The following is a 14,744-nucleotide window of genomic DNA, read 5'->3' on the forward strand; positions in this document are numbered from 1 at the left end:
TTGAAACTAAATGCTATCAGGACTGATATAAAAATCAAGATCTAAGTGACATCTGCTCTCATACAGAAATAATATTCACTCAAAATTTCCTCACTTCAGTTTTAATGCAGCCTAGTGCCATGTGAGATTGCTGAACCTCCTCTTCATGTATTGCTCTCAGAAGAACACTGTCGCATGCAATTATGCCGTGCGTATTAAATCATGGAGAAGTAATAACAGTTCCTTATTTAATATACAGTAAGGTGAATTAATTGGTATTAAAGTGAATTTTATTACAAATCAATATCTGGTTTCCCACAGTTTTATTTTGGTTTTTATCTTATTTTTATTTTAGCATAATTATCGGGTAGAGATGCATAATGGAATTTAGTTTTTGAAGCTCGTTTATTACCACGTTTTTGAAGACAGTTTTATTGTTTTAAGCCCTCAAATCTTAATGATTTTCTCAGTGTAGGAACACATCTCATTTAGAGTAGATAAAATTTTTCAGCAATGCAACAAGCTTATAAATTGGACATTAGTTAGTTTTATAGAACTTGCATACAAATCATAGTGTTAAATACTTAGTGGTGTTACAGAAGTTCTCTTGGATGGTTTCATTGCTTGTCACTCATTGAACTACAAACCCTTGACTAGTTTTGGTGCACAGTCCTGCATCGTAGATGTGGAGCGAGAGGACTCTGGCTGTGCTCTGCTGAAGTGGGAGGGAACTGATCTGCTCCAGTCTCCTTGGAGGCTGCTTTGGGAACACCACTTTGAGCTGACCTTATCAGTCATTTATTTTAACTGATCACTATTCAGAAGGCTCTTTTTAAAAATCCCAGAATGTCTTGCTGGTGTACTGCTGCACTGCGTGGGCTTCTTTCTTTGAGTGTTCCTCATTCTTTGATTATAGGTACTTCACAGCTCTGAAATGAGAAACCCATAAAAGCTAACACTTTCCCTTAATAGGGACTGCAGAGCACAGGAACATTGAGGTCCAAGAATGTTGCAGGATGCCCGTAGTCTTCCTATTTACACGGATAATCCTAATTTACATAGATATAATGCTAATGAATGTTTCATTAGAAGTATTTAACCTTGACCTCTGATTTCACATTAGTAATGCTGAAACAGGGTCGAACAGCCTCCAGTCCCTGCCTACTTATTTCAATCTTTGCTGTCCTTTATTAAATGTTGATAAAGCTGTTTTTGTAGTTGATCTGGCTGAAAAATAAAACAGGAGGAAAAAGTGGCTTGTTGGGAAAGGGATCTGGCTACTAATGCATTTGAACATTTGAAGAAAATTATCTGAAGCCATAGCTGTGATTTGAGAGCATAAACCAATCTGCCAAAACAAGTGGGTGTAACCTAATGAAGAACTGGACTTGATTCCTATCTACTTCTTGTGTTGTTTTCTTGCCTTCAGGTACCCAGTGAGCTATGCTTGGGATGCTAGCCCTATCCTTCTGCCTTGGACAGAGGCAGCCTTCCTCAGTATGGTCTTATCTGTGTTCCTCTGACAGTTGTTGGCTTTTTAGATGTGGACCTGGGCTTATTTCTTCTATGAAAATGTTCTGCTCGGTAGAGGTCTGTGGTTGCACCAGATGCTTAGAAAAAAACCCAAAACAACCCCTCTTCTGCCAGCAGTGCTGAACTAAGCACCTGCTGCCCACTCACTTGCTCCCATACGATTGTTTATGGGGCCACATGGTGAATGAGGAACTAATCAGGATTAAAAATGGTTTGTTTATAAAGTTATATTTTTAATTGGGATCAATTCCCCAGTGCGGGTCGCTATACAAACTGCAGATTTGATCAGTGTAATCATTGCAATGCTTCGCTTCCTATACAGAAATAAAACAAGTGATGGCAAAATTACATTTCAAAAGTAACAACAGAAGACTGATGAGTAATGCAGATCAGTAGTTGAATTAGACAGGGAAAATCATGGTTTGAAAAACAAATTAGACTTCTTTTTAATCTCTGGAATTCATGACAGTTTGTAGGATTAAACACACCAAACCCTTTTGGTCAGTCACAATTTCTGTGTGTATAAATATATACATATATATACTTAAGACTAGCTGTAGGAATTGAGCAGTACCCTAACTACTTCTGTCCAAGAATAACTTTAGAAATTACCTTATGTGAAAAATTTCTAGCCTACTTTTAGCTTCTTTATGTTGGTACGTTTAACTCCTCCCTGTCAGATCTGTTTGTCTTTTCCATGGCTCATCTGAATTGGACTGGTAACATGTGGGATCAGACTTCGAAAATCCAGACCAGGATTGCAGCTTGTGTTTCCTTAGATTAATGTAATAAAAACTAAGTGAAGCCTGTAGATTTTCTAATCAACTCCTTTGTTACCAGTGACTCTTTTTTCCCTTTGAATAAGATACTGTTAATGTGAGCAATTCACTATACCTGAGATACAAAATTTACACTCAGCTATTTGGCTGCTTACCTTAGCTTCAGATGACAAAGGTGGGATCTGAAACTACTGTCTATGTAGAAGGCAAGATTGAGGATTTTTCAGAGGTTATGGTTTTACAGTTTGTTTGAAAAACAACAAAACAAATAAGCCCTCTCCTTTTTTGCTATCTGCCAACACGTTTGATCTTCCAAGTCTCCAGTTGTTGTAACATGAACTGTATCAAACCAGGGCAGTGATTTCTAATCTCCAGCATTGTTTGCTGCTTTGTCAGTTTGAACAGGGGGACTTTGTGCAAATTTTTTTTGGCTTTTCAGCTAGATCAGCTACTAGGAAGACACTGACCTACAAATATCCTGCCTAACGTTGCAGAGAAAAAAAAAAGTGAAAAAGTGAAAAAAAAAAAAAGGGAAAAAAAAAGTGTACAAATTACTGAGTATGCTTCTCATATCTCTTTACAGGTGGTTTGTATTGGTTCAATGGCAGAATTGGAAGAGCTGTCAGGAGTGAAAGTCACTGATCTCCATCGAGAAAGGTCAGTCACAGAGACTGTTTGTTGGTTGTTAAAAATAGTTGATCTGGTATAAGAAATGTTCATTCTTTGCCCAAACCCTGGGAAATGGATCTAGGGAAAATACAAAAGTAGTAAGAGGATTTAAGACTCAGAATTAACATGTGTACATTTTCCTTTCTTCTGCCTTCCTAGACACTGTTAATACAAAATCTCTGAAGTAGCTTTAAGTTGTAAAAGTTATCAAAGGAAAAGCTTGCATTTGGAAAAGTCTTTAAAACTTAAACCAAAATGCCTATCGTACCTATGTGCAAGCATAATGTAAACTTCTTTGTGTTGATTCTTGTTTTGGTTAGATGTCATCTATCTTTTTCTTTCCCATAGTATTGATCATCTGACAATCCCTTCACGCTGTGGAAAGGGCATATTGCACCGGGTCCCTGAAGTTTTTGATTGCTGGTTTGAGAGCGGAAGTATGCCTTATGCACAAGTGCATTATCCATTTGAAAACAAAAAAGAACTTGAGGATGCTTTCCCTGCTGACTTCATTGCTGAAGGCATTGACCAAACCCGAGGATGGTAATTTTGTGTCATACTTGTAATGTTATTGCTCAGCATCTGGCAAATTATTGTATCTGGATGATCCTTGAATGTTGTATAGCTATGTTTTGATTAGAAAAGAGGCATAAAAGAAGATAAAAGTAACAGTGTGCAAACAAGAAGGTCAGAAACTGTTTTTCTCCTTGGTACATTTTATAAAGATAAAAGGGCATTGTTTGCAATTTAGACATGCACACAAAAAAATTATAACAAAAAAAAATCTACAACATATAAACATTCTTAAAATACACAAGGGAGCTACTGAATTGTGAAAGTTCAACAGAACTAAACATGGTTTGGGATTTTTATGTGGATAAAAGATCTATTAAAGTTAGCTATGATTTCAGTAAATACAGTAGCAATGTTCAAGTAGTTTAGGTTTCAGGATTTATTCTGTAGCTATTTGAGATTGGGATGTAACAGTGGATTAGTACGTCACATACTGCAGCGTTGCTTTTTGTGCTATCGTTTGAAGCACACGGGGGAGAGGTGGTGGATGAAAAGCATTAAAGAATGCGTTTGTAATTTTTACAGAAGTTGGCCTTTTTATAGTATGATACTAAGGTAAAGTTGAGGCCATTGCAACATCCAGATGTACTAAACTGTCACTATCCCAGTTTATCAAGATCTCTTCTCTAAATAGTAAACATAACTGCGGATTTCAGTTCACTGATGTTGACCTGTCTGCAAGTTGCTGTTGGAAGCAGCAGCATTTTTTTCCCTTCCCTTAGTAGGTTTAACCAAATCACCTTACCAATTTAGCTGAAAAGTTCAAACTGCTGATAATGCCATTTGGGACTGTGTGATTATGTTTATGAAGCACATAACCCACTGTGCTTCAGTTTGAGCCCTCACACTTGGCTTGTGTACTGTGGGCAATGTGCAGATGAAGACATTGATATTATAATCTGGAGTAGATAGCTTTTTGGATTTGACATCAGCATAAGAGTTACTATGAATCTTCATACCTAAGCCCATCTCATCTTGTTCTTTGGAATATCGAAACACGTGAACATGTATGTTGATGCTCATACCTCCCCTACAGTGTTTGTATATGCTAATAAGCCGGTGCTTTGATAATAGCAAGCATTTGGTGATTTGCAAAAGAGCACTTTTCTTTTGTGAAAGAAAAAGAAAATTCTTATTTGAAACATTCTATATGAAGGGATAAAATTGAGAATGAAGATTGGGTTGTGTCAGATCAGAGACTGCAACTGATGTGAAGTGAGAACTGACATACGGTGAAGAGCGCAGGTGATGGGAGGTCTGGTGGCTTCTGTTTGATGCAACAGAGAAGGGGTAACATGAATAGAGACAAGGGTAAAATGAATGTGACCAAGGTGATGAACTAAGAGTGATATTTTTCATAACTTTGTGTGGATATGAGAAGGAGCTAAATTGTATTTGTTAAGGCCAGAGGAAAAAATCTGAGAGTAGCTGGGTAACAAGACTCTAGTCTTGACCAACTGAGAGGAAAAGCTCTCTGATTTATTTACTTTTTGTAGGTGGATACCACAAGATTTGTAGTTATAGTGAGAATGTGGTGGCCTACAGGGAATTCACAACTGGAGGTTATTGGCATGCTTTACAGGATTATGAATTTAACCGCGGTGTTCAAGAAAAGAGAAAACAGAGGGAATGCTTTCTCCTTTTTGGGGGGAGACAAGAAAGGGAGAGGAAAAGCAAAGAAGTGAACCTTTATCTTTGTGCTGTTTGGTTTTTATAATATTGTTTTGGCTGATGGCTGTGTATCTGCAAGGACGTAAGCAGCCTGAGATATGAATGAAGCAGCAGAGAGGTCTAGGGAGCTGTCAGAATCAAGTGTGTCTGTGACCACTCCTGAAAATGTTCAGATGAGGTGAGTTTTCTGAAGGATAATCTGCGAAAATTACGTGCCACTCTCTTCTCATTCTGCGTGGCTCACAGGACACTCTTGGAATTGTTGACGAGGTTACCTCATTGCTGGGGGGAGCGCACTGGTCATCAGGTTTGATGATGTGAATAACAAAATTTGTCAAAAGTTCTCAGTTATATGCTCTCTCAGCACCAACAGCACATCTGTACAAATTTCATAATGCAAACAATTGAATTCTCTTCTAGTTGGTTGTATGCTATTCTTTTTAGTTGAAAATACACCTGTTGTAATTATATGCAAATTTATGACTTATCAGAAACTGATGGGAATTTGCCAGTAAGGTACGTTTAGATACTAAAGTATTGCTATGGTAGTAATGACCTGTCAGTCATATAGGCTTTGGGGGTATTGGTCATCTGAAGAAGCGCTCAGGTATTTATGTTTAAGGTTTTTTTAAAGAAGGCTAGAAATGAAGGACGAGGGTGCTTCCAAGTGCATGTGTTTGTGTGCAGGTGAAGAGTGTTTCTTAAAATTCATGGAATTACAGTGCAGTTTAACAAAGAGAATTTCTATCTTGCCATGTGAATTTAGGTTGTTTTTTTGCGAGTTAAAAGCCCCTCTGAGGCATAAGCACCAGAGGTGTCATGCATGCCGCTGAATATCGCCAGTACTGCGCACAGCAGCCTGTACAGAGTTGGGGACCCACAAGTGGCAGTAATGCATTCCCAGTTACATGTAGCTTTTGATGAAAACTCCTTTGGAAAATGCAGGCAAGCCTTTTTTCCACTAAATCTTGTTGCAAATGCATAGTTGGGAGGTACAGCAGTCTGTGCCTTGTTCTGAATCAATTAGCTTTCATGTAATCGTGTGCTGTTTTAAGGTTGCTAAGCAATTGTCAGTGCAATAGTCATTTTTAACTGAGAAAGCTGTGGCCCATCCTCCAGTTATTTTCATAAAACTGATTACCGCCAGTGCAGCTACAGAAGCTCGTAGGCCTCTGCTTTGCTTGAAGGTTCAGTCTCTGAGTAAGAAGCTGCCACATCTTGCACCTCCACCTAGTTTCTGAGGTACAGTCAAGTGCTGATATATTGAACAGTAGGTACCTGCACTTGGCCCACAAGTGATGTCTCAACTGTCCTGGACAGTTTATAAGAATAATTGTAAACACATCCCGTGGGGTGGGGAGAAAACCTCAGTGACCTCTGTTGCATGGAACCTACAGAACTGGCCAGTTTAACCAGCCACCTTTATTGATAAGAAGATAAGGAGGCTCTGCTCACTTTTCCTGAGTTACCTTTTTGGTCGTAGCTGTGTCCGTGCTTTTGTTTGCTGGGTTGGATAATACACACATTAACAAAAACCTTTTATGTTTGTTTCCAGTTGATCCTGTATCTGGAAGTTTGCAGTGAGCAAATAGGAAGCTAGTTCAGGGACAGAACTCTATTTCCTGTGTTTCTGCTTGTAAGGGGAAGATGCTACCATTATTTTCTTCACAACCCTGCTATTGGTTACTATCACAATTTTTCTGTCCTCTTAGACTGGTAGATCACACCTGAGCAAACAGCACGATGTGCCACGGAGGAAAAGAGTCTACTTAAAATAAGTTCCTCTTCTGAGTCTTTGCCGTATGAATGTTTCACATACTTGAAATATAAGTTTGCTAGAATAAAACAGTGTAATTAGAATTTTAGTTGTAATGAAGTGTGTGCAGATTTCAGCTTAGTGGCGTTAGAAGGTCACATTTGCATTGTCTCGTTCCAGGTTCTACACTTTGCTGGTGCTGTCCACTGCTCTTTTTGGAAGGCCTCCTTTCAAGAATGTAATTGTAAATGGCCTAGTTCTTGCCAGGTTGGTGTGTATCAGTAATTTCTTGAACCAATTTTTATTTAAAGAATATTTCACTAAAGTCCCTGTGAATTTAATTCAGAAATTAAATCATGAATGGACTTTGTGAGGTTTATACATCCCAGCTGTGTTGCACTTGCTTCTTGCCAGCAGGATTAGTCCTTCTTAGAGAGGGCAAATGGGTAACAAGTCAGAATAGGAAATACTATGCATCATTTATGCAGGGTAAAGGAGATCACAAATGTAGATGTAGATGTAATTTTAAATAATTATATTTCATGCCCTTTACTTAACATGTAGGCTTGCCAGTGGGTGGGAGGGATTGATTCAAACCAAGTGTGTTTCACCCAGTTTCTCCAGGGAAGATGGATTTACTGCTTGGATTTGTAACTTGGGAGCCTCTTGTTTGCTTGTTTTTTCAGATGCTCTCATGGGTTCAGCAGTCATACTGAAATGATGTGCTAGTGTATTATTGTCTTTGCTACCGAGAACATAATAGGGCAGAATAAATTAAGCTGGATTTTTGCCCGTTTATTACAAGAATTTGGGGAATTTACTCCTGCATTCTGATATTTTCTAGTGATGGTCAAAAAATGAGCAAAAGGAAGAAGAATTATCCTGATCCAATGGCTATTGTAAATAGTTATGGAGCTGATGCACTAAGGTAGGTTTTTTTAAAAATTCATGTAGAATCTGATGTTGTCTGTTTATAGTAGACATGTACCAGGAGGGCTGCATATGGGTTTTTGACAATTATCAGTACCAAGAAAGTTAATTTTGGAAAACTTCAGACCTGTATGGCAGCCAGTAGCTGAGTGGATGACCTAAAGAACTGGCAGTAGTTAAAGTGCCTGGACTTTAATACTGTTAGTTTATCTCCGTCAAGGCTGGTATAGACCAAAGCTGATGTGCCGAATGGAGGCCTCTCGTCTGAAAACATCTCCAGATTGTATAGATTCCACTCAGACTGGCATGTCTGCAATTGCTGCTAATCATTGAGTTGGCCCAGTGAAAACTGAATGAAATCTTTGAATCAGTACTGTCAGATTTCTGCTAAATAGTTAGGGAACGATTACTGTATAATACACATAAATTTGTTTGCTGCTTATATTAATCATTTTCTAAAGAGAAAGTTTCTTTTTTGATGATAAAAGTATACAGTATATGCTTGCAGTAGTGAAACCAGAAAAGCAGAACTTGAACAGCCTACTGTGTATATATATAAACTGTCCAGATCAGTGATTAAACACACAGTTCAAGTGTTTCATTAAAATTATACAAATGTATAAACATAATTATGCAGTCACCTGGTACTTTGGCTGGATGTACCAGCTAGGTACATAAAGTGGTACCTTGAGTTAAAGGCATAATAAAGACATGTTAATAACTGAGTACACTACCTATACATTTCTCAAGAGCTGTGTAATTCTTGCTGTATATAAGAAAACCTTACACTGTTGCACATACTTCATTATATTCTACAACCATATGTGGTAATGATTCGTCTGAATAAAAGCTTAGCGTGCTGGGATTTTTTCTTTGAGAAAGATAGTTACTGCTGTAATCTAGATGATTAAAAAAAAAGCAGATATGAAATTCTTTTTTTTTTCAAGCTTTAGCAATTTAAAGACCAAGTAAATTGTCTTTGTATATATGCTTACAGTGGAGGGCTGGATGGATTTCTTAAATTTTATCAAAATTGTTCTTTATAAGAAGTCAAGGTGTATTTAGCAGAATGTCAGTGGATCTGTAGCTGAAACTGAGTGAAAAGGCTTGGAGTTGTTCCTGCCAGAGATTTTAAATCATGAGTGATGTTTCAGTTGAAAAAAAATTTGCCTTTTAAAAATCTTAAACTCCAGAAGTTACACTTCCATTATTCATGTTTTTTGATTTCTAAAAAGCTAATTCATTTTTCTGCCTCTATACTCGTTCTTTAATGTCACATTTATTTATACATACACCCACACAGAGAGTAAAAATCATTACAGACTGGGCTCATTTATGGAAGGAGCTCTGTGATTCAGTTGTCTGTGCCTATTCACTGAAGTGCTTGATGTGTTCTGTTTCTAGAAAAAGCTACAATTGAATTTTTTCCTTGGCACTGCTTCCCCACAGAGTTACTTTAGCTTTTGCAGAATGTGTGTGTGTGTATGTATTATATACATGTGTGTATATATGCATGTGTGTATATATATATATAAAGAATACCTGTGTGCTTTAGGTACAGCTTTGAAGTATTCTCAGCAGTAACTTGATAAATAAATCAGCAGAAAATATTCATGTAAGCTGTTTAAATGAATATGGAATTGAATGGCAAGGGCAAACAGAAGAAATAGGTTGATTGCACAGTAAATTTAACAACCCAATTTCAGATTTCCTGAAGCTTGAATCCTGTGTGAAATCTGTAAGAATTGCCAAAAACAGTTATTTTGGTATTCCTGAGAGCTGTGACTCAGATTGGATAGGTGTTAAAGTTGAATTACATCAGGAAAGAAAAAATTTGCTTGTCATACTGCTTATAGGCCCTTTGCTTTCCTGTATTTCGAGGTAAGAATTGCTTTTACATTACTCTGCCCTTTCAGTCTGTTCTTAAAATGCAGAACAAGTAACATAATGCAACAGACTACTGCTTTAGAGAGATGAAAAAGTAGTTACTTTATTATTTCTCATACATTATTACAACAACCTGATAATACTGGTGTGATCTGAGGAAGGTTTTATTTTCTAGCCAGTGGGTGTAACTAAACTGGCCGCTTTCTGGCCACTGGTCACTTTCTGGCCACTAGGTGTAACAAAATTGTTAGAAATCCTCCTTCATCAGGTGTCTCATTTCTCATATGATAATTGGCAGATCTTTATATTAGAATAATTTAATATTCTTTAAACATTCACATGCTGTAAGGCAGTGTAGGTCTGCTGTATTAAAACAAACAAAAAACTGAAACCAGCTGTGGCCTTGGAGAGCTCCATTTTCTTTGGTTTCTTGTTGTAAAAGCTGTCTTAGGACTTCTGACAGTCAGATTCTGCAGAGAGTACTGCTGAGGTGGGTGCAAAGGTACAATTTAACGGATGCTTCGTAGTTTTGATTAATTTGCATCGCAGCCTCTTGAGGAAGAAAACAGTGGAGGTAATTTGTGGTGGTCATTATTTTAGGTAAGTCCCTAACTGCTAAAAGACCTGGGCTATGGAGTATACCCTTGTGCCAGACTAGCTCTCATATTTGGCTTAAATTATTTTTTACTTCTGAAATAAACAAGTAAAATAAGCACGTATGCAAATAATTGTGATAGGTGGTTTGCTTTAAATAGATATATTTGTAAATTCTGGTTTCATTTAAGGGCTTACTAGTTCATTATCATGCCTAATTGTTCTGTGTTTTTGTAAATCCATAGTATGAATTCAGCTACCATGTTTAAAAACGCTTGGTATTGTTTTTTTCTCGTTTGTGTTTTTTTAATACAGTTCTGTAAAAGCCAGTTTCTGTGCTGCTGATATTTTTGCATTACTGTCTTTATTTTTATGCAGGAAACGCTCTCCTAAAGATTTTATGACCTGCTATTCTTGAGTTTGCTGTGTCAGACCACATTAAGATTTTAAAGCCTCCTAAAGGAAGAGTTTGTAAAGATATATTAGTTTAGAATCATGATTTTTAAAGTTGACAAAGCATGAGGAAATGAGTTAATAAATTCATTTTTATTGGGAAATGCCAAAGTCTCCAAGAATTGTTTCATTTGTTTTTCATACTTCGAAAGTTAAATGAAGTATATTTAAATCAAGTTCTTGTGGAAGTTTTGTGTTACCTGAGAAAGACCTGGCTTCCTTTTGAGGTAACAAGATAGGTAACAATTTGTAAATGGAGAATTTGTGTAGGGAATAAAATGGATATGGATAAAGATGATTTTTTTGCAAACTGATCAAGGAAGCCAGGGGTATGTCTTGTCTCTGATGTGAGGAGCTGTTAGCTTAAGCAAGACTGTCTTGAGAAGGGTCTTACTGGATAGGTTGGATTTCAGGTGTAGATGAACATCCTTGGCTGCAGATGCCCGTGGTTCTGGAAGGTTCTAATAGTTAGTGTGATCTGAATCCTCTGCTTTGTTCTTTCTGAGCTACTTCTAGAGCTGAGGCACATTTGTATTTGTAGGAGGTAGTCCTTTCTCCTCTTCTTGGGCTGACTTTCTGACAACATCAATTTCAGCTTTTTAACTGATTTTCCTTTTTTGCCTTGTTCAGGCCCTTGTGATGTGCCTGAAGCTTTTTCTAATTGGTGGAAATAAGTTGATTGAGTAGAAAGTGCTGTGTCATTGTTAAGGAATTCAAAATATTATTAAAATAATGGGTGCCATTATAAAGATGAACATTAATTCTGTGCATCCAATGCTTGTTTTTATATTGTGATAGCATCTGAGTACCTGTTGTGACTTCAATTAACTTTTAGATTAAAAAAGAAAGTTTGAATTCTGATTGAAATTCAGTATGCAGTGTGATAAAAGTAATCCCATGGCACTAGGAAGTGAATTATCATATGTTCAATATGTAACATGCTTACAATACTGTCCTTTTTAGGGTTCTTAGTGTGAGACTGCTCCCTTGGGTATTTTTCTCTTGCTATGCAGCTCTCAGAATTCACTGTGTGCTTAAGTGCATTTCTATTACTATATTCAGTTTTAAGCTTTTAAGTATTGTGTTCTTATTTTTCAGGTTATACCTTATCAATTCTCCTGTGGTAAGAGCAGAAAATTTGAGATTTAAGGAGGAAGGAGTAAGGGACATACTGAAGGATGTCTTCCTGCCCTGGTACAACGCATACCGCTTTCTTGTTCAGAATGTTCAGATCCTGGAACATAAGGTACAGATCTCTTGAGTCTGGAAATGCCAAGGGGAAGAATTTTTGTGCTTTGTCCACTGTTACAGAGAATTAGTATCAGAGAGAGATTTAGGTTGGCAGGGACCTCTGGGTGTCACCTGATCTTGACCTTCTTGTTCAAAGTAAGCCTGACTTCAAAGGTGGGTCAGGTTGCATATGTTTGCTGTAAAATTCTGTATTTGCTGTTGGTACCCTATTTTATTAAGCTAATCACTTGTGCATCTTTCTCTTCTTGACCAAGCTTATTACGTAGAAAGCAGGACTGAAATGTAGGGGACTGTCAAGGCATAAAAGCTGGCGTTTCTCAGAGGAGAAACTCATGCTCTATTTTAGATAAATGCTATATTTTAGGTAAATGTGATGCTATTGCATTCACACTCCTGAAATTGGAGAACAAGATAGGGGCTTTCCAGTTCATGGGTTTCTAAGTAAATAGCTCTGCTAGTCATGTTTTTGGGAACGCCAGTAAAAAGCCCAAGTACTGCAAGTGCTTGACGGAATTTTTCTGAAAAGTCCATATCAAGCCTTGATGGTTTTCTAGGGACTGTCTTATCAGTGTTTCTTCTAGTAGCTTGAAGGAACTAAGTGTCACTAATACTGCTTTAAGTGCTGATGCATTTTCTTTGCTGTTACCCCAAATCGTGTAGTCAGGTATGGCTACATGTGAGAAAGGAGTGCTGCAAGTTTCTCTGTGTTGAGAACATCGCCTAATAACACACAGATTTAAAACAGAACTGCAAACAAGTAATGAGTTAGCTCAAGAAATTGTCACAGCAGCCACTGCTGAAAATGCCTCTCTTCGTGTACTGTAACTTTAATTATGAATCTGCATAAAAATATTTAACTTGGGAATACTTGACGCTGAATACATTAGCCACGGCAATAAGATTGTCTTCTGTAACGTGACAGTTAATTATTTTTAAAAATTAAATTTAAATGTTAGTTAGAAAAAAATGAAGAAATGGAAAGAAAGGTAAATCATTTGCAATAATGCTTTAGACTTGCAGATTACAAGTCTGCTAAAAAAATGCTATAAGAATGACACAAATTTCTACGCTTCCAGAATGAAAGTAAGATTAAAGTTTCTTGCAGTAATACTTCATTTAAATTGAAGACTTTGCATGTATGCTGTATAGGTTCTGTTGAAACTAATTATAATCTTTCAGTGAAGATTAATGATGGAAGGCTACCACTTGCTAGTGCAGATTTCTATGGGAGTGGAAACTAAGCAAAAACAAGTTCAAACCTTGTATTACACGTGAAATTACAGTAGAAGCTTAATCACTTTGGAGAGCTGCCATTTGAAGCAATAAAGGCAGCTGACTTCAGTAAATGATACAGTAAATAGCTGACTTAAATGGTTTTATATTTTTAACAGCCCCTTTTGGGAAGAAAGTCTGGACACTTCAGAGCCTAATATTTAATGAATCTCCTCTCAGGATCCCTAGACGTCATTCCTCAGACAAACTTGTGTGTTGCCCAAAAATATATTTCAGTTTTTCCTCTTTAACCTGTGAGTTATCTCATGTGTGCTTTGCAGCTTTTTGCTGTGATCCTGTTAAATCTTGCAAGATCAGCCAAATGGAGGGTGGAAGACCCCAGTGGAAAATCCAGGTGCTTAAGCAGATAGTTTTGGTGATTCAGCAGATGTATTTTTCCTTTATAAATATTAAAACCATTACTGTGGACCATATTAGGCAAAACAGTGGGCTATTGGAAGTGCTACTGCTTAAATTAGATTTCATGCTCAGGCTTTAAAAACTTTTTCATCATATTCTGCCTTCTGCAAGAGAAATTATAATTTCAGTCTTATAATTTTATGCTTACTGCAGTTACCCAGTAATTATAGTTGGTTTGATGCCTGCTGACCTCACACTGTGATTGCTACACTTTTGGGTGTGCAGATACTTTTTTTGTAATCCTAAAAAACATCAGCATCCATTTACACAGTATAAAGGATAGTTATTGGGTCAAATAATCTAAACAGATTTTTCATCTGGACTCAAAGGGAAGGCAAAGTCCAGAGACTTGTTAAAGCAGATGTTAAATACTGATTGTAAATTTAAAAAATAAAAAAAATAAAAAAAAAATCCTCCCCCACCCTGTTTTCTGCTAGTTTTAAGAACATCCATGTGCAGACGAGTCAGACTGTAGGCACAGCACAGACGATTGTGTTTTCTTGTGATGTTGCTTACAATGCCCTACAGAATCAGTTAAAGTGTTATGAAATTTCTCAGATGGGTGCAAACACCACTATTCTGGCAAGTATCAGAGTATGCTATTTACATTTAGATGCCTAGAAGTCTACCTGTTTTTTCTTTGTTTTTCAGTGGGGGCTTTTGTTCTCGTATTTGTTTAACCTGGTGAAATTGCCACATGATCTTAAAACTCCATGCTTTAAATGCCATTTCCCTGAATACAACTCACCTTCTTAGTTGTTACGTTTCTTGTAAATGCTTTCGATCCTTCTGGATGAAAGAGTTCTGTGAATTCAAGACTCTTACCCTGTATCTGGAAGTTATGATTTACACTGCAAGTGGGGAAGGGACTACTGCATGCCAGTGTGTGCTGTACTACTTTCTGGCCTTTTATGCACATTAACAGGCCTCCTTTGCAGTTGAAAGTGTTGTGTGGTGAAATCAGGAGCAGTGGAAGT

At 37.2% G+C, this 14,744-nt stretch overlaps 1 protein-coding gene across 1 annotated transcript in view; it reads left to right on the forward strand.

Annotated features, from left to right (window-relative positions):
* The window catches only part of IARS1 (isoleucyl-tRNA synthetase 1), a 105,792-nt gene that overhangs the window by 52,564 nt on the left and 38,484 nt on the right, over positions 1-14,744 (forward strand). The window contains exons 16-20 of the mRNA XM_035558434.2: positions 2,875-2,948; positions 3,309-3,503; positions 7,141-7,227; positions 7,805-7,888; positions 11,923-12,070. Of these exons, the coding sequence (XP_035414327.1) occupies positions 2,875-2,948; positions 3,309-3,503; positions 7,141-7,227; positions 7,805-7,888; positions 11,923-12,070 (588 nt within the window). The remainder of the gene's footprint in view (positions 1-2,874; positions 2,949-3,308; positions 3,504-7,140; positions 7,228-7,804; positions 7,889-11,922; positions 12,071-14,744) is intronic.

Source organism: Cygnus atratus, chromosome 10, assembly GCF_013377495.2.
Source record: "Cygnus atratus isolate AKBS03 ecotype Queensland, Australia chromosome 10, CAtr_DNAZoo_HiC_assembly, whole genome shotgun sequence".
Taxonomy (NCBI): Eukaryota; Metazoa; Chordata; class Aves; order Anseriformes; family Anatidae; genus Cygnus; species Cygnus atratus.